A 19,200-nucleotide genomic window follows, 5' to 3' on the forward strand; every position below is an offset into this window, starting at 1 on the left:
TTCCTGGGGGTCGGAAATTGGATCACCGTTTTTTCCCCTAATGATGGTAATAGGTGTGGCGCTGCAGGTTACTTTTTTGATGGAGTTAAATAGAGATTTGTGATCACGGGCCACTGAGGCAGACTCCATCTCCTCAGCAACCCGCGACCACCACCCATCCTTGCAGCGCCTCACGGCTCTCCGAACCTCCGAGCGAAGGCTGCGGTAAGCCTCCTCATTCTCTGACGTGGGATTCTGTAGCCGATGACAGTGGGCCTGTCGCTTTTTCTCAACCATCCTGAACAACTCCTCTGTCAGCCAGGGTGTCTGGGGAGGTCTGGACCGCGTACCCAAAGCAGCCATTGCAGCTGCATGAGTCACAGTCCTAAACCTCGCCCATTTACCCTCGACATCAGGAGGAGTCGGGGACGATGTCAATCCCAGCCGCAAGCGATGATGAAATTCTCGCTTGCAACTTTCATCAGATAACTGAGACCAGGCCACTTTAGGTTGGAATGGGGTCCTGGGTGTACACCCACCACCGGAGTGGAGGAATGGCAGGCGCATCTTACAGATGACTAGTCGATGGTCAGAGGGCAGATCAGCTCCACGGTAGGTCCTGGTGTCAAGGACATGGGCTCACATTCGCTGGTCCGTCACTATGTAGTCCAGCAGATGTTCTTGCTTGGACCCGGCATGCATCCATGATGTTGTGTGGATACGCCGATGCCGGAACAGCGTGTTGGTAATTACAAGCCCATGGGCTGCACAAAAATCTAGCAGCCTCCTACCGTTGTTATTGAGCTGATCTGGCCCATGCCCTCCAATCACTCCAGACCAGGTGCCAGTATCATGACCAACTCGGGCATTGAAGTCACCCAACATGATGACTCTATCCCGAGGGGCCACTTTAGCCAGCACCTGTGACAGGAGGTCATAGAAGGCATCTGACTCATCGGCTTTGCCTGCATCCCTCCACGGATGTTCATCTTCGGTGGGGGCATAAGTAACCACGACCACCATTCCTCGCCTTCGGTTGATGGGAAGGCGAGCCCAAAGTAGCCTGGGGCTTACAGCTTCCCACACCTCACCGCCACGCTCCCACGCCCCCTTCATTCTTTTGTTCAAAAGAAGACCCACACCCTGTTGTTTGGCAGTCTGCTGCCCCGATTAGAGGACTGTCCACCCCTCATGGTGGCAGGAGCCAGAGCCGGTCCACCGGACCTCCTGAATGCCGCATAGATCCAGGCGGTACCGGTCCAGCTCCCGACAGAGGAGTGGCAGCCTCTCTTCTGCAGTGAGTGTTCGAACATTCCACGTGGCCACCCGTAGTGGCTTTTCGTTGTTTCTGGAGTAGCCCCGAGGGTAGGTATTCAATCTCCTGGCTCCGCCAATTGGGGTTTGGCCAGGAGACATCATAGACGCCTGGACCCCCGGGGCCTCCGGCACAAGCTTAGTTGTTACACATACATACACACACATACACACATACATACACACACATACACACACACATACACACACATACACACACATACACACACACACATACACACACACACATACACACACATACACACATACACACACATACATACACACACGTACACACTCCCACATACAGGAGCCGTCCACCACCAGCGCGTGCTGTAGCTTCTCACTACACATACACACCCTGAGGCCACGTGAAGTGTCGAACGCCCGCTGGCAGGAGGTCACGGGGCAGACCCAGGTGCCACGGGTCGACTGACTGAGATGACTGGCTGATGCACCACCTGTGCCCCCTACTGTGCCAACCTGCTGTGCTTTAGCCACCCGGCGCTCCGCTCGTTGTTCTGAGCGTCGCTCCTCCGCCATCCGTTGTTGTTGGAGGGCGACTGCCTCCAACTGCCCAGTAGCATCCTTCACGAGCCTCCTCCACAGAGGCCGATCTTGACACCGCTGGTACAAGTCATCGGCAAGTCCACTCAGCTCCACGTCCTCCTGTACCACATCACTCCATCTCTTCTCTAGCCCGTGCCGCGCCTGCTTAGCCCCCTAAATCCGGCCAAACAAAAGCTGTTTCGGCATGCGGTGGCTGGGCATGCGGGCTACATGACCCAGCCATCGCAGCCTTGCCTGCCGGAGGAGCTCACCGATGGGACCCTGCCCAGATCTTTCAAGGATTTGTGAGCTCCTCACACAATCCAGTCTGGTTAAACCCAGGATGGATCGTAGGCAGGCCAGCCTAAATGTTTCTAACCGGCGAAGATGTTCCATTAGGGGGGTCCACGTTTCGCAAGCGTAGAGAAGGGAGGGAATGACCGTGGCCGAGAAGACCTGAAGCTTAGTGCGGAGCGACAGACCAGGTAGCTTCCACACAGCGTTACGTAACCGATGAAAAGATATTGCCGCTCGACTGATTCGGAGTGAGACCTCTGCTGTTAAACTGGAGCCATTCATAAGCACACTGCCCAGGTATGGGAAACTCTCCACTCTCTCCACAACTGCCCCATCACCGATTGGGAGTTGTGGGGGTGGAGTGTCCAATGGTACAAAATACCCAGGCAGGTGCTTAGTTTTGGTGGGGCTGATGGTAAGGCCCCACCTCTTAGTGGCACGCTCCAGTCTCAGCAGCAGCGTCTCCAACTCCTCCTCTGACTGAGCAGCTATTACCAAATCATCAGCATACATAACGTGGTTGAGCAATAGGGAGCCATCCCTTGACCGCACCCGGGCATCGATTAGCCTCCCATTATATCTGTACCATATGGAGATTCCCCCGGTACAGCTATTGAAGGCTTCACGAACTACGTGGTCAAAATAGATGTTAAATAATGTGGGAGCCAGAGGACATCCCTGTCGCACCCCAAGGTGTACAGGGAATGGCTCTGACTCCCGGCCACGTAGTTTTACCCGGGCCCGCTCACCATCATGAAGGTCGTTAATGATCGTGAGCAAAGGGTCAGGTACTCCAAAAGCACGAAGAACGACCCAGAGCCCAGGCCTACTGATGGTATCATAGGCCTTGACCAGGTCAATAAATCAGAGATGTAGGTCTTTTTGGAATTCCCTACACCTCTGCTGTAGCAGACGGACAGAAAATATGCCATCTGTGCAGGACCGCCCTTTCCTGAAACCGCATTGGGGCTCCGCAAGCCTCTCCTCAGCATGCCTGGCAAGGCGATGCTGAATAATCCTTGCCAGGACCTTTCCCGGCACACTGAGGAGTGAAATGCCCCTGTAGTTGTTACAGTCTGTGCGGTCCCCCTTCTTAAAAAGGGGGACCACCAGGGCATCCTTCCAATCCTGCGGAACCCGTCCAGTGGTCCAGACTGTTGTTATGATGTCATATAGGGCAGTCTGTGCACAAACGCCACCCTCCCTCAGCATTTCGCTTGGGAGATCATCTCTGCCCGCTGCCTTTCCTGGTCTCAGACTCCGGATCGCCCTCAGTACTTCCTCAACAGATGGTACCTCAGCCAGCCACTCACAGGGGGTGACTTCTTCCAATATTTGAGGCACCGCAGCCTCAGCAGGGTCATCCTCACTTTGTGCCACGATGTTTTCCTGGCTGAGGGATTTTCCCTCCCCCAGGACCTCACAGAAATGCTCAGCAAATCTGCAAACCTGTTCCTGGGGGTCGGAGATACATACATACACACGCACACACGCATACACACACACATACACACACACGCTTACACACACACATACACACACACACACGTACACACACACACACACACGTACACTCACACACGTACATACATACACACATACATACACACACACGTACACACATACACACACACGTACATACACACGTACATACACACACGTACATACATATACACACACATACACACACACGCACACACACGCACGTACATACAGACGTACACACATACACACACGCACACGTACGTACACAACAACAACAACAACCGCCATTCGCCACTAAGTGGCGGTGACGTCACCACGACGCTTGTGCCAGGCCATGTGCACCTTGAGGCCACGTGAAGTGTCGAACGCACGCTGGCAGGAGGTCACGGGGCAGACCCAGGTGCCACGGGTCGACTGACTGAATGACTGGCTGATGCACCACCTGTGCCCCCAGTCGTAGTTTCGTGGTAATTTTTTGAAGGTGGAGGGGTTACCAGCCCCTCGCACCAGTCCAGAGCCCCATACGTACACGCGCACACAGACACGTACACACGCACACACATCTTCATCCCAGGCACGTACATACAGACGTACACACAGACACGTACACACGCACACACATCTTCATCCCAGGCACGTACATACAGACGTACACACAGACACGTACACACGCACACACATCTTCATCCCACGCACGTACATACAGAGGTACACACAGATGTACGTACACACGCACACACACACACACTTCTTCATCCCACGCATGTACATACAGACATATACACAGACGTACGTACACACGCACACGTACACACACACACACATCTTCATCCCACGCACGTACATACAGATGTACACACAGACGTACGTACACACGCACACACACACACATCTGCATCCCACGCACGTACATACAGACGTACACACAGACACGTACACACACACACACATCTTCATCCCAGGCACGTACATACAGACGTACACACAGACACGTACACACGCACACACATCTTCATCCCACGCACGTACATACAGAGGTACACACAGACGTACGTACACACGCACACACACACACACACTTCTTCATCCCACGCATGTACATACAGACATATACACAGACGTACGTACACACGCACACGTACACACACGCGCACACATCTTCATCCCACGCAGGCCGCCCGCTCCCCCCCTCACCCACCAGCTGCCCCCGGGGGCTGTGTCGAGCGCCAGCCCCTCGAGCTGCGAGGCGGCGCCCGGCAGGAGGTGGTGGAGCCGCGTGTGGCGGGCGAAGAGGCCGCAGGCGTAGGCCACGCTCACGGCCGTCTCCAGCTTGTCGCCCGTGAGGACCCACACGGAGATGCCGGCGTGGGACAGCTCGCGGATCGTGCGGGGAACCTCCTCCTGCAACCTGCGGGGGCGGGGGGGGGGTTGAGTCTATGGTGCAGTGCTGAGTCTACGGTGCAGTGTTGAGTCTACGGTGCAGTGTTGAGTCTATGGTGCAGTGTTGAGTCTATGGTGCAGTGTTGAGTCTATGGTGCAGTGTTGAGTCTATGGTGCAGTGTTGAGTCTATGGTGCAGTGTTGAGTCTATGGTGCAGTGTTGAGTCTATGGTGCAGTGTTGAGTCTATGGTGCAGTGTTGAGTCTATGGTGCAGTGTTGAGTATCTGGGTAGTGTTGAGTCATTGGACAGTGTTGAGTCTATGGGCAGTGTTGAGTCAACAGGAAGTGTTGAGTCTATGGGCAGTGTTGAGTCTCTGGGTAGTGTTGAGTATCTGGGTAGTGTTGAGTCATTGGACAGTGTTGAGTCTATGGGCAGTGTTGAGTCTACGGTGCAGTGCTGAGTCTACGGTGCAGTGTTGAGTCTACGGTGCAGTGTTGAGTCTATGGTGCAGTGTTGAGTCTATGGTGCAGTGTTGAGTCTATGGTGCAGTGTTGAGTATCTGGGTAGTGTTGAGTCATTGGACAGTGTTGAGTCTATGGGCAGTGTTGAGTCAACAGGAAGTGTTGAGTCTATGGGCAGTGTTGAGTCTCTGGGTAGTGTTGAGTATCTGGGTAGTGTTGAGTCATTGGACAGTGTTGAGTCTATGGGCAGTGTTGAGTCTACGGTGCAGTGCTGAGTCTACGGTGCAGTGTTGAGTCTACGGTGCAGTGTTGAGTCTACGGTGCAGTGTTGAGTCTACGGTGCAGTGCTGAGTCTACGGTGCAGTGTTGAGTCTACGGTGCAGTGTTGAGTCTACGGTGCAGTGTTGAGTCTACGGTGCAGTGTTGAGTCTATGGTGCAGTTTTGAGTCTATGGTGCAGTGTTGAGTCTATGGGCAGTGTTGAGTCTACGGTGCAGTGTTGAGTCTGTGGTGTAGTGTTGAGTCTATGGTGCAGTGTTGAGTCTATGGTGCAGTGTTGAGTCTACGGTGCAGTGTTGAGTCTACGGTGCAGTGCTGAGTCTCCCCCCCCCCCCCCCCCCATGCCACCCTCCATTCCCACCTTCACCCCACGTGCCCCCTGCCCCCACCACCCCCCCCCCCCCCCCACCTGTCCTCTACGGCGGTGGCCCCGAGGAGCCAAAGCTGGCTCTCGACGGCGTCGTAGGCCGCGTCGATGGCGTCCTGGCGGCTCGCCAGGGCGGTGCGAGCCGCACGTAGCCGCTCGCTCAGGTCGGCCCACGCGGCGCCGCTGAGAGGCCGCACCGCGTAGCACAGCGTGCGCAGACCCTCCTGGTGGGCGCACAACAACAACAACAACACAGAGGCGGAGATCCCACCGGGGTAGCCTCTGTAGATGAAAGAGAGGGGTAGAGATCTATAGATGAGAGAGAGAGAGAGGGGTAGAGATCTATAGATGAGAGAGAGAGAGGGGTAGAGATCTTTAGATGAGAGAGAGGGGTAGAGATCTATAGATGAGAGAGAGAGAGAGGGGTAGAGATCTATAGATGAAAGAGAGAGAGAGGGGTAGAGATCTATAGATGAGAGAGAGAGAGAGGGGTAGAGATCTATAGATGAAAGAGAGAGAGGGGTAGAGATCTTTAGATGAGAGAGAGGGGTAGAGATCTATAGATGAGAGAGAGGGGTAGAGACCTATAGATGAGAGAGAGAGGTAGAGATCTATAGATGAGAGAAAGAGGTAGATATCTATAGATGAGAGAGAGGGGTAGAGATCTATAGATGAGAGAGGGGTAGAGATCTATAGATGAGAGAGAGAGAGAGGGGTAGAGATCTATAGATGAGAGAGAGAGAGGGGTAGAGACCTATAGATTAGAGAGAGAGGTAGAGATCTATAGATGAGAGAGAGAGGTAGATATCTATAGATGAGAGAGAGAGAGGGGTAGAGATCTATAGATGAGAGAGAGGGGTAGAGATCTATAGATGAGAGAGAGAGAGGGGTAGAGATCTATAGATGAGAGAGAGAGGGGTAGAGATCTATAGATGAGAGAGAGAGGGGTAGAGATCTATAGATGAGAGAGAGAGGGGTAGAGATCTATAGATGAGAGAGAGGTAGAGATCTATAGATGAGAGAGAGAGAGAGGTAGAGATCTATAGATGAGAGAGAGAGAGGGGTAGAGATCTATAGATGAGAGAGAGGGGTAGAGATCTATAGATGAGAGAGAGGTAGATATCTATAGATGAGAGAGAGAGAGGGGTAGAGATCTATAGATGAGAGAGAGGGGTAGAGATCTATAGATGAGAGAGAGAGAGAGGGGTAGAGATCTATAGATGAGAGAGAGAGGGGTAGAGATCTATAGATGAGAGAGAGAGAGGGGTAGAGATCTATAGATGAGAGAGAGAGGGGTAGAGATCTATAGATGAGAGAGAGGTAGAGATCTATAGATGAGAGAGAGAGGGGTAGAGATCTATAGATGAGAGAGAGGGTTAGAGATCTATAGATGAGAGAGGGAGAGGGGTAGATATCTATAGATGAGAGAGAGAGAGAGAGGGGTAGAGATCTATAGATGAGAGAGAGAGAGGTAGATATCTATAGATGAGAGAGAGAGAGAGGGGTAGAGATCTATAGATGAGAGAGAGAGAGAGGGGTAGAGATCTATAGATTAGAGAGAGAGAGAGGGGTAGAGATCTATAGATGAGAGAGAGAGGGGTAGAGATCTATAAATGAGAGAGAGATAGAGATCTATAGATGAGAGAGAGAGGGGTAGATATCTATAGATGAGAGAGAGAGAGGGTAGAGATCTATAGATGAGAGAGAGAGGGGTAGAGATCTATAGATGAGAGAGAGAGGGGTAGAGATCTATAGATGAGAGAGAGAGAGGGGTAGAGATCTATAGATGAGAGAGAGAGAGGGGTAGAGATCTATAGATGAGAGAAGGAGGGGTAGAGATCTATAGATGAGAGAGAGAGGTAGAGATCTATAGATGAGAGAGAGAGGGGTAGAGATCTATAGATGAGAGAGAGGGTTAGAGATCTATAGATGAGAGAGAGAGGGGTAGAGATCTATAGATGAGAGAGAGAGAGGGGTAAAGATCTATAGATGAGAGAGAGAGGTAGAGATCTATAGATGAGAGAGAGAGAGGGGTAGAGATCTATAGATGAGAGAGAGAGAGGTAGAGATCTATAGATGAGAGAGAGAGAGGGGTAGAGATCTATAGATGAGAGAGAGAGAGGGGTAGAGCTCTATAGATGAGAGAGAGAGAGGGGTAGAGATCTATAGATGAGAGAGAGAGGTAGAGATCTATAGATGAGAGAGAGAGGTAGATATCTATAGATGAGAGAGAGAGGGGTAGAGATCTATAGATGAGAGAGAGAGGGGTAGAGATCTATAGATGAGAGAGAGAGAGGGGTAGAGATCTATAGATGAGACAGAGAGAGGGGTAGAGATCTATAGATGAGAGAGAGAGGGGGTAGAGATCTATAGATGAGAGAGAGAGGGGTAGAGATCTATAGATGAGAGAGAGGTAGAGATCTATAGATGAGAGAGAGAGGGGTAGAGATCTATAGATGAGAGAGAGGGTTAGAGATCTATAGATGAGAGAGAGAGAGGGGTAGAGATCTATAGATGAGAGAGAGAGAGAGGGGTAGAGATCTATAGATGAGAGAGAGAGGTAGATATCTATAGATGAGAGAGAGAGAGGGGTAGAGATCTATAGATGAGAGAGAGGGGTAGAGATCTATAGATGAGAGAGAGAGAGGGGTAGAGATCTATAGATGAGAGAGAGAGAGGGGTAGAGATCTATAGATGAGAGAGAGAGGGGTAGAGATCTATAGATGAAAGAGAGAGGGGTAGAGATCTATAGATGAGAGAGAGAGAGGGGTAGAGATCTATAGATGAGAGAGAGAGAGGGGTAGAGATCTATAGATGAGAGAGAGAGAGAGGGGTAGAGATCTATAGATGAGAGAGAGAGGTAGAGATCTATAGATGAGAGAGAGAGGGGTAGAGATCTATAGATGAGAGAGAGGATTAGAGATCTAGAGATGAGAGAGAGAGGGGTAGAGATCTATAGATGAGAGAGAGAGAGATGGGTAGAGATCTATAGATGAGAGAGAGAGGTAGAGATCTATAGATGAGAGAGAGAGAGGGGTAGAGATCTATAGATGAGAGAGAGAGAGAGAGGTAGAGATCTATAGATGAGAGAGAGGGTAGAGATCTATAGATGAGAGAGAGAGGGGTAGAGATCTATAGATGAGAGAGAGAGAGAGGGGTAAAGATCTATAGATGAGAGAGAGAGGTAGAGATCTATAGATGAGAGAGAGAGAGGGGTAGATATCTATAGATGAGAGAGAGAGGTAGAGATCTATAGATGAGAGAGAGAGGGGTAGAGATCTATAGATGAGAGAGAGAGGGGTAGAGCTCTATAGATGAGAGAGAGAGAGGGGTAGAGATCTATAGATGAGAGAGAGGGGTAGAGATCTATAGATGAGAGAGAGAGAGAGGGTTAGAGATCTATAGATGAGAGAGAGAGAGGGGTAGAGATCTATAGATGAGAGAGAGAGAGGTAGAGATCTATAGATGAGAGAGAGAGGGGTAGAGATCTATAGATGAGAGAGAGAGAGGGGTAGAGATCTATAGATGAGAGAGAGAGGGTTAGAGATCTATAGATGAGAGAGAGAGAGGGGTAGAGATCTATAGATGAGAGAGAGAGAGTAGAGATATATGGATGAGAGAGAGGGGTAGAGATCTATAGATGAGAGAGAGAGGTAGAGATCTATAGATGAGAGAGAGAGAGGGGTAGAGATCTATAGATGAGAGAGAGAGGGGTAGAGATCTATAGATGAGAGAGAGAGAGAGGTAGTGATCTATAGATGAGAGAGAGAGGGGTAGAGATCTAGAGATGAGAGAGAGGTAGAGATCTTTAGATAGAGAGGGGTAGAGATGTAGAGATCTATAGATAGAGGGGTAGAGATCTAGAGATGAGAGAGAGGGGTAGAGATCTATAGATGAGAGAGAGAGAGGGGTAGAGATCTATAGATGAGAGAGAGAGAGGGGTAGAGATCTATAGATGAGAGAGAGAGAGGGGTAGAGATCTATAGATGAGAGAGAGAGGTAGAGATCTATAGATGAGAGAGAGAGGGGTAGAGATCTATAGATGAGAGAGAGGGTTAGAGATCTATAGATGAGAGAGAGAGGGGTAGAGATCTATAGATGAGAGAGATGGGTAGAGATCTATAGATGAGAGAGAGAGTGGTAGAGATCTATAGATGAGAGAGAGAGAGAGGGGTAGAGATCTATAGATGAGAGAGAGAGAGGTAGAGATCTATAGATGAGAGAGAGGGTAGAGATCTATAGATGAGAGAGAGAGGGGTAGAGATCTATAGATGAGAGAGAGAGAGAGGGGTAAAGATCTATAGATGAGAGAGAGAGGTAGAGATCTATAGATGAGAGAGAGAAAGGTAGAGATCTATAGATGAGAGAGAGAGGTAGAGATCTATAGATGAGAGAGAGAGGGGTAGAGATCTATAGATGAGAGAGAGAGAGTGAGGGGTAGAGCTCTATAGATGAGAGAGAGAGGGGTAGAGATCTATAGATGAGAGAGAGAGGGGTAGAGATCTATAGATGAGAGAGAGAGAGAGGGTTAGAGATCTATAGATGAGAGAGAGAGAGAGAGTGGTAGAGATCTATAGATGAGAGAGAGAGGTAGAGATCTATAGATGAGAGAGAGAGGGGTAGAGATCTATAGATGAGAGAGAGAGAGGGGTAGAGATCTATAGATGAGAGAGAGAGAGGGTTAGAGATCTATAGATGAGAGAGAGAGAGAGGGGTAGAGATCTATAGATGAGAGAGAGAGAGTAGAGATATATGGATGAGAGAGAGGGGTAGAGATCTATAGATGAGAGAGAGAGGTAGAGATCTATAGATGAGAGAGAGAGAGGGGTAGAGATCTATAGATGAGAGAGAGAGGGGTAGAGATCTATAGATGAGAGAGAGAGAGGTAGTGATCTATAGATGAGAGAGAGAGAGAGAGGGGTAGAGATCTAGAGATGAGAGAGAGAGAGGTAGAGATCTTTAGATAGAGAGGGGTAGAGATGTAGAGATCTATAGATAGAGGGGTAGAGATCTAGAGATGAGAGAGAGAGGGGTAGAGATGTAGAGATGAGATAGAGAGAGAGGTAGAGATCTATAGATGAGAGAGAGAGGGGTAGAGATCTATAGATGAGAGAGAGAGAGGGGTAGAGATCTATAGATGAGAGAGAGAGGGGTAGAGATCTATAGATGAGAGAGAGAGGGGTAGATATCTATAGATGAGAGAGAGGGGTAGAGATCTATAGATGAGAGAGAGAGAGAGGTAGAGATCTATAGATGAGAGAGAGAGAGAGGTAGAGATCTATAAATGAGAGAGAGAGAGAGGGGTAGAGATCTATAGATGAGAGAGAGAGAGGGGTAGAGATCTAGAGATGAGAGAGAGGTAGAGATCTCTAGATAGAGAGTGGTAGAGATGTAGAGATCTATAGATAGAGGGGTAGAGATCTAGAGATGAGAGAGAGAGAGGGGTAGAGATCTATAGACGAGAGAGAGAGGGGTAGAGATCTATAGATGAGAGAGAGGGGTAGAGATCTATAGATGAGAGAGAGAGAGGTAGAGATCTATAGATGAGAGAGAGGTAGAGATCTATAGATGAGAGAGAGAGGTAGAGATCCATAGATGAGAGAGAGAGAGAGGGGTAGAGATCTATAGATGAGAGAGAGAGAGGGGTAGAGATCTATAGATGAGAGAGAGAGAGGGGTAGAGATCTATAGATGAGAGAGAGAGGTATAGATCTATAGATGAGAGAGAGGGGTCGAGATCTATAGATGAGAGAGAGGTAGAGATATATAGATGAGAGAGAGAGGTAGAGATCTATAGATGAGAGAGAGAGAGAGGTAGAGATCTATAGATGAGAGAGAGAGGGGTAGAGATCTATAGATGAGAGAGAGAGGTAGAGATCTATAGATGAGAGAGGTAGAGATCTATAGATGAGATAGAGGGGTAGAGATCTATAGATGAGAGGGGTAGAGATCTATAGATGAGAGATAGAGAGGGGTAGAGATGTAGAGATAGAGAGGGGTAGAGATCTAGAGATGAGATAGAGGGGTAGAGATATATAGATGAGAGAGAGGGGTAGAGATCTATAGATGAGAGAGAGGTAGAGATATATAGATGAGAGAGAGAGAGAGGTAGAGATCTATAGATGAGAGAGAGAGGTAGAGATCTATAGATGAGAGAGAGAGAGAGGGGTAGAGATCTATAGATGAGAGAGAGAGGGGTAGAGATCTATAGATGAGAGAGAGAGGGGTAGAGATCTATAGATGAGAGAGAGAGAGGTAGAGATCTATAGATGAGAGAGGGGTAGAGATCTATAGATGAGAGAGAGAGGTAGAGATCTATAGATGAGAGAGAGAGGTAGAGATCTATAGATGAGAGAGAGAGGTAGAGATCTATAGATGAGAGAGAGAGAGAGAGAGGGGTAGAGATCTATAGATGAGAGAGAGAGAGAGAGGGGTAGAGATCTATAGATGAGAGAGAGAGAGGGGTAGAGATCTATAGATGAGAGAGAGAGAGGTAGAGATCTATAGATGAGAGAGGGGTAGAGATCTATAAATGAGAGAGAGAGGTAGAGATCTATAGATGAGAGAGAGAGGTAGAGATCTATAGATGAGAGAGAGAGAGAGAGGTAGAGATCTATAGATGAGAGAGAGAGAGAGAGGGGTAGAGATCTATAGATGAGAGAGAGAGGGGTAGAGATCTATAGATGAGAGAGAGAGGTAGAGATCTATAGATGAGAGAGAGGTAGAGATCTATAGATGAGAGAGAGAGAGAGGTAGAGATCTATAGATGAGAGAGAGAGAGAGAGGGGTAGAGATCTATAGATGAGAGAGAGAGGGGTAGAGATCTATAGATGAGAGAGAGAGGTAGAGATCTATAGATGAGATAGAGGGGTAGAGATCTATAGATGAGAGGGGTAGAGATCTATGGATGAGAGATAGAGAGGGGTAGAGATGTAGAGATAGAGAGGGGTAGAGATCTAGAGATGAGAGGGGTAGAGATCTATAAATGAGAGGGGTAGAGATGTAGAGATGAGAGGGGTAGAGATGTGGAGATGTTACCATGGCGAAGTCATCCACGTGCCTCTGCGTGGCCTGCAGCTCTCCCTCGGCGTCGATGACGCGGGGCAGCACCGCTGAGTCGGCGCCCTTCGTCACCACGAACACGTCGCCTGTGGTGGGTGTAGGGTGAACGACGCTGCCCCTGTAGGGTGAACGACGCTGCCCCTGTAGGGTGAACGACGCTGCCCCTGTAGGGTGAACGACGCTGCCCCTGTAGGGTGAACGACGCTGCCCCTGTAGGGTGAACGACGCTGCCCCTGTAGGGTGAACGATGCTGCCCCTGTAGGGTGAACGACGCTGCCCCTGGTGCCCCCTGTAGGGTGAACGACGCTGTCCCTCGTGCCCCCTGTAGGGTGAACGACGCTGCCCCTGGTGCCCCCTGTAGGGTGAACGACGCTGCCCCTCGTGCCCCCTGTAGGGTGAACGACGCTGCCCCTGGTGCCCCCTGTAGGGTGAACGACGCTGCCCCTGGTGCCCCCTGTAGGGTGAACGACGCTGCCCCTGGTGCCCCCTGTAGGGTGAACGACGCTGTCCCTCGTGCCCCCTGTAGGGTGAACGACGCTGCCCCTGGTGCCCCCTGTAGGGTGAACGACGCTGCCCCTCGTGCCCCCTGTAGGGTGAACGACGCTGCCCCTGGTGCCCCCTGTAGGGTGAACGACGCTGCCCCTGGTGCCCCCTGTAGGGTGAACGACGCTGCCCCTGGTGCCCCCTGTAGGGTGAACGACGCTGCCCCTGGTGCCCCCTGTAGGGTGAACGACGCTGCCCCTGTAGGGTGAACGACGCTGCCCCTGGTGCCCCCTGTAGGGTGAACGACGCTGCCCCTGTAGGGTGAACGACGCTGCCCCTGGTGCCCCCTGTAGGGTGAACGACGCTGCCCCTGGTGCCCCCTGTAGGGTGAACGACGCTGCCCCTGTAGGGTGAACGACGCTGCCCCTGTAGGGTGAACGACGCTGCCCCTGTAGGGTGAACGACGCTGCCCCTGGTGCCCCCTGTAGGGTGAACGACGCTGCCCCTCGTGCTTGCGACTCTCCCTAGGGTTCGCAATGCTCCCCAGCGTGCACGATGCTCCCCACTGTTTGCGACGCGCCCTGGGGGTTTGCGATGTGCCCTAGCGTTGCGAAAGTGAGCATCTGTGTGGGGGGTGGGAGGTGGGGGTGGGGGGTGGCGCTGACCTCCGGACGTCCGCCGCAGGACGACGCTCATGCAGCGCCTCTTGGGGTCAAACTCCAGCGTGTCCAGCACCTCGAAACTGGGGGGGAGGGGGTGACGGGCGGTCACGGTGAGTCCACCGCTACTGGAACATCGTGACGATCACCACAGCCTCAGCAGAGGGGGCAGGGAAGGGGGCGAGGAGGCGGGGGGGGGTGGGGGACGGCCCCCTAAAGCGCTGGGCCTGGGGCGGTCGCCCACCCCTCCACCCCGGTACCCCCAGGGGCAAGACAACTCTGCCCACACCTCTTTAATACGAGGTGGGGTTTGGGTGGCGGGCACCACGCCCGGCCGCCTTTGTCTCCCCCGCCCGGCGATGTTTGCTACACACAGCCACGACGCCGAGTAACCCACGACCCCACGTGTCACCTGCGCTGGTGACACCGGGGACTGGAATCGAACCCAGGACCTCAAGTCTCACCTGCACCGGTGACACCGGGGACTGGAATCGGACCCAGGACCCCACGTCTCACCTGCACCGGTGACACCAGGGACGGGAATCGAACCCAGGACCTCACGTGTCACCTGCGCCGGTGACGCCGGGAACGGGAATTGGACCCAGGACCCCACGTCTCACCTGCACCGGTGACACCAGGGACGGGAATCGAACCCACGACCCCACGTGTCACCTGCCCTGGTGACGCCGGGGACGGGAATCGAACTCACGACTCAATCTCACCTGCGCTGGTGACACCGGGGACTGGAATCGGACCCAGGACCCCACGTCTCACCTGCACCGGTGACACCAGGGACGGGAATCGAACCCACGACCCCACGTGTCACCTGCGCTGGTGACGCCGGGGACGGGAATCGAACTCACGACTCAATCTCACCTGCGCTGGTGACACCGGGGACTGGAATCGAACCCACGACCCCAAGTCTCACCTGCGCCGGTGACGCCGGAGACGGGAATCGAACCCACAACTCACGTCTCACCTGCACCGGTGACGCCATGGACGGGAATTGAACCAAGGACCCCACGTGTCACCTGCGCTGGTGACACCGGGGACGGGAATCGAACCCACGACCCACTTCTCACCTGCGCTGGTGACACCGGGGAGGTAATCGAACCCACGACCCCAAGTCTCACCTGCGTAGCTGTCCCTGAATGCAGAGCCTCATAGTTTGGTTTTCCAACCCCAAGAATGTCACTCCAAGTCTGCGAACATCAATCAGGACTCAATCAGACACAACGACAAACAACAACAACAACAAACAATATTTGCCACCAAGTGGCGGTGACGTCACCGCAGCGCTTGTGCCAGGATAGGTGCACTGTGAGCGAACATGGGTGAGTGAGTGTGGGTGAGTGTGGGTGAGTGAGTGTGGGTGATTGTGGGTGAGTGTGGGTGAGAGTGGGTGAGTGAGTGTGGGTGAGTTTCTGTGGGTGAGTGGGTGAGTGTCTGTGGGTGAGTGAGTGAGTGAGTGGCAAAACAACCCCCTACCTCCTCGCGGTGCCGGATGGGCAACTCTGTCGTGGACAGTGCTGTGGGGGGAGGTCCAATTTTGAGTGGCTCCTCCCCTCATGGCATGTGTGTCCACCACAGGGGCTAAACGGGGGCTCTGGACGGGTGCGAGGGGCTGGTAACCCCTCCACCTTCAATTAATTACCACTAAACCATGAATTAAGTATATAACTAATAAGCTTGTGCCGGAGGCCCCGGGGGGCCAGGCGTCTATGACGTCTCCTGGCCAAACCCCGATTGGCGGAGCCAGGAGATTGAATATCTACCCTCGGGGCTCCTCCAGAAACAACGAAAAACCACTACAGGTGGCCACGTGGAATGTTCGAACGCTCACTGCAGAGGAGAGGCTGCCACTCCTCTGTCGGGAGCTGGACCAGTACCGCCTAGATCTATGTGGCATTCAGGAGGTCCGGTGGACCGGCTCTGGCTCCTGCCACCATGAGGAGTGGACAGTCCTCTACTCGGGGCAGCAGACTGCCAAACAACAGGGTGTGGCTCTTCTTTTGAACAAAAGAATGAAGGGGGCGTGGGAGTGTGGCGGTGAGGTGTGGGAAGCAGTAAGCCCCAGGCTACTTTGGGCTCGCCTTCCCATCAACCGGAGGCAAGGAATGGTGGTCGTGGTTACTTATGCCCCCACCGAAGATGAACATCCGTGGAGGGATGCAGGCAAAGCCAATGAGTCAGATGCCTTCTATGATCTTCTGTCACAGGTGCTGGCTAAAGTGGCCCCACGGGATAGAGTCATCATGTTGGGTGACTTCAATGCCCGAGTTGGTCATGATACTGGCACCTGGTCTGGAGTGATTGGAGGGCATGGGCCAGATCAGCTCAATAACAATGGTAGGAGGCTGCTAGATTTTTGTGCAGCCCATGGGCTTGTAATTACCAACACGCTGTTCCGGCATCGGCTCATCCACACAACATTATGGATGCATGCCGGGTCCAATCAAGAACATCGGCTGGACTACATAGTGATGGACCAGCGGATGCGAGCCCATGTCCTTGACACCAGGACCTACCGTGGAGCTGATCTGCCCTCTGACCATCGACTAGTCATCTGTAATATGCGCCTGCCATTCTTCCACTCCGGTAGTGGGTGTACACCCAGGACCCCATTCCAACCTAAAGTGGCCTGGTCTCAGTTATCTGATGAAAGTTGCAAGCGAAAATTTCATCATCGCTTGCGGCTGGGATTGGCATCGTACCCGACTCCTCCTGATGTCGAGGGTAAATGGGCGAGGTTTAGGACTGTGACTCATGCAGCTGCACTGGCTGCTTTGGGTACGTGGTCCAGACCTCCCCAGAGACCCTGGCTGACACAGGAGGTGTTCAGAATGGTTGAGAAAAATCGACAGGCCCACTGTCATCAGCTACAGAATCCCACGTCAGAGAATGAGGAGGCTTACCGCAGCCTTCGCTCGGAGGTTCGGAGAGCCATGAGGCGCTGCAAGGATGTGTGGTGGTCGCGGGTTGCTGAGGAGATGGAGTCTGCCTCAGTGGCCCGTGATCACAAATCTCTATTTAACTCCATCAAAAAAGTAACCTGCAGCGCCACACCTATTACCATCATTAGGGGAAAGAACGGTGATCCAATCTCCGACCCCCAGGAACAGGTTTGCAGACTTGCTGAGCATTTCTGTGAGGTCCTGGGGGAGGGAACATCGCTCAGCCAGGAAAACATCGTGGCACAAAGTGAGGATGACCCTGCTGAGGCTGCGGTGCCTCAAATATTGGAAGAAGTCACCCCCTGTGAGTGGCTGGCTGAGGTGCCATCTGTTGAGGAAGTACTGAAGGCGATCCGGAGTCTGAGACCAGGATAGGCAGCGGGCAGAGATGATCTCCCAAGCGAAATGCTGGACGGGTTCCGCAGGATTGGAAGGATGCCCTGGTGGTCCCCCTTTTTAAGAAGGGGGACCGCACAGACTGTAACAACTACAGGGGCATCTCACTCCTCAGCGTGCCGGGAAAAATCCTGGCAAGGATTATTCAACATCGCCTTGCCAGGCACTCTGAGGAGAGGCTTGCAGAGCCCCAATGTGGTTTCAGGAAAGGGCGGTCCTGCACAGATGCCATATTTTCTGTCTGTCTGCTACAGCAGAGGTGTAGGGAATTCCAACAAGACTTACATCTCTGCTTTATTGACCTGGTCAAGGCCTATGATACCATCAGTAGGCCTGGGCTGTGGGTTGTTCTTCGTGTTTTTGGAGTACCTGACCCTCTACTCACGATCATTAAGGACCTTCATGATGGTGAGTGGGCCCGGGTGAAACTACGTGGCCAGGAGTCAGAGCCATTCCCTGTACACCTTGGGGTGCGACAGGGATGTCCTCTGGCTCCCACATTATTTAACATCTATTTTGACCACGTAGTTCGTGAAGCCCTCAATAGCTGTACCGGGGGAATCTCCATATGGTACAGATATAATGGGATGCTGATCGATGCCCGGGTGCGGTCAAGGGATGGCTCCCTATTGCTCAACAACGTTATGTATGCTGATGACTTGGTAATAGCTGCTCATTCAGATGAGGAGTTGGAGACGCTGCTGCTGAGACTGGAACGTGCCACTAAGAGGTGGGGCCTTACCATCAGCCCCACCAAAACTAAGCACCTGCCTGGGCATTTTGTATCATCGGACACTCCACCCCCACAACTCCCAAACGGTGATGGGGCAGTTGTGGAGAGAGTGGAGAGTTTCCCATACCTGGGCAGTGTGCTTATGACTGGCTCCAGTTTAACTGCAGAGTTCTCACTCCGAATCAGTCGAGCGGCAATATCTTTTCATCGGTTGCATAACACTGTGTGGAAGCTACCTGGTCTGTCGCTCCGCACTAAGCTTCAGGTCTTCTCGGCCATGGTCATTCACTCCCTTCTCTATGCTTGCGAAACGTGGACCCCCCTAATGGAACATCTTCGCCGGTTAGAAACATTTAGGCTGGCCTGCCTACGATCCTTCCTGGGTTTAACCAGACTGGATTGTGTGAGGAGCTCACAAATCCTTGAAAGATCTGGGCAAGGTCCCATCGGTGAGCTCCTCCGGCGGGCAAGGCTGCGATGACTCGGTCATGTAGCCCGCATGCCCAGCCACCGCATGCCGAAACAGCTTTTGTTCGGCCGGATCGAGGGGGCTAAGCGGGCGCGGCACGGGCTAGAGAAGAGATGGAGTGATGTGGTACAGGAGGACGTGGAGCTGAGTGGACTTGCCGATGACTGGTACCAGCGGTGTCAAGATCGGCCTCTGTGGAGGAGGCTCGTGAAGGATGCTACTGGGCAGTTGGAGGTAGTCGCCCTCCAACAACAACGGAGGGCGGAGGAGCGACGCTCACAACAACGAGCGGAGCGCCGGGTGGCTGGGGCAGAGCAGGTTGGCACAGTAGGGG

At 52.3% G+C, this 19,200-nt stretch overlaps 1 protein-coding gene across 1 annotated transcript in view; it reads right to left on the reverse strand.

Annotated features, from left to right (window-relative positions):
- Positions 1-19,200, reverse strand: part of LOC116957933 (phospholipid-transporting ATPase IF-like) — a 130,386-nt gene that overhangs the window by 36,435 nt on the left and 74,751 nt on the right. The window contains exons 14-18 of the mRNA XM_076054704.1: positions 15,448-15,516; positions 14,321-14,397; positions 13,149-13,258; positions 6,154-6,335; positions 4,823-5,032 (exon numbers count right to left, since the gene is read on the reverse strand). Coding sequence (XP_075910819.1) covers positions 4,823-5,032; positions 6,154-6,335; positions 13,149-13,258; positions 14,321-14,397; positions 15,448-15,516 — 648 coding nt within the window. The remainder of the gene's footprint in view (positions 1-4,822; positions 5,033-6,153; positions 6,336-13,148; positions 13,259-14,320; positions 14,398-15,447; positions 15,517-19,200) is intronic.

Source organism: Petromyzon marinus, chromosome 67 (genome assembly GCF_048934315.1).
Source record: "Petromyzon marinus isolate PM22_M1 ecotype Great Lakes invasive population chromosome 67, UKy_Petmar_22M1.pri1.0, whole genome shotgun sequence".
In the NCBI taxonomy this organism is placed as follows: domain Eukaryota; kingdom Metazoa; phylum Chordata; class Hyperoartia; order Petromyzontiformes; family Petromyzontidae; genus Petromyzon; species Petromyzon marinus.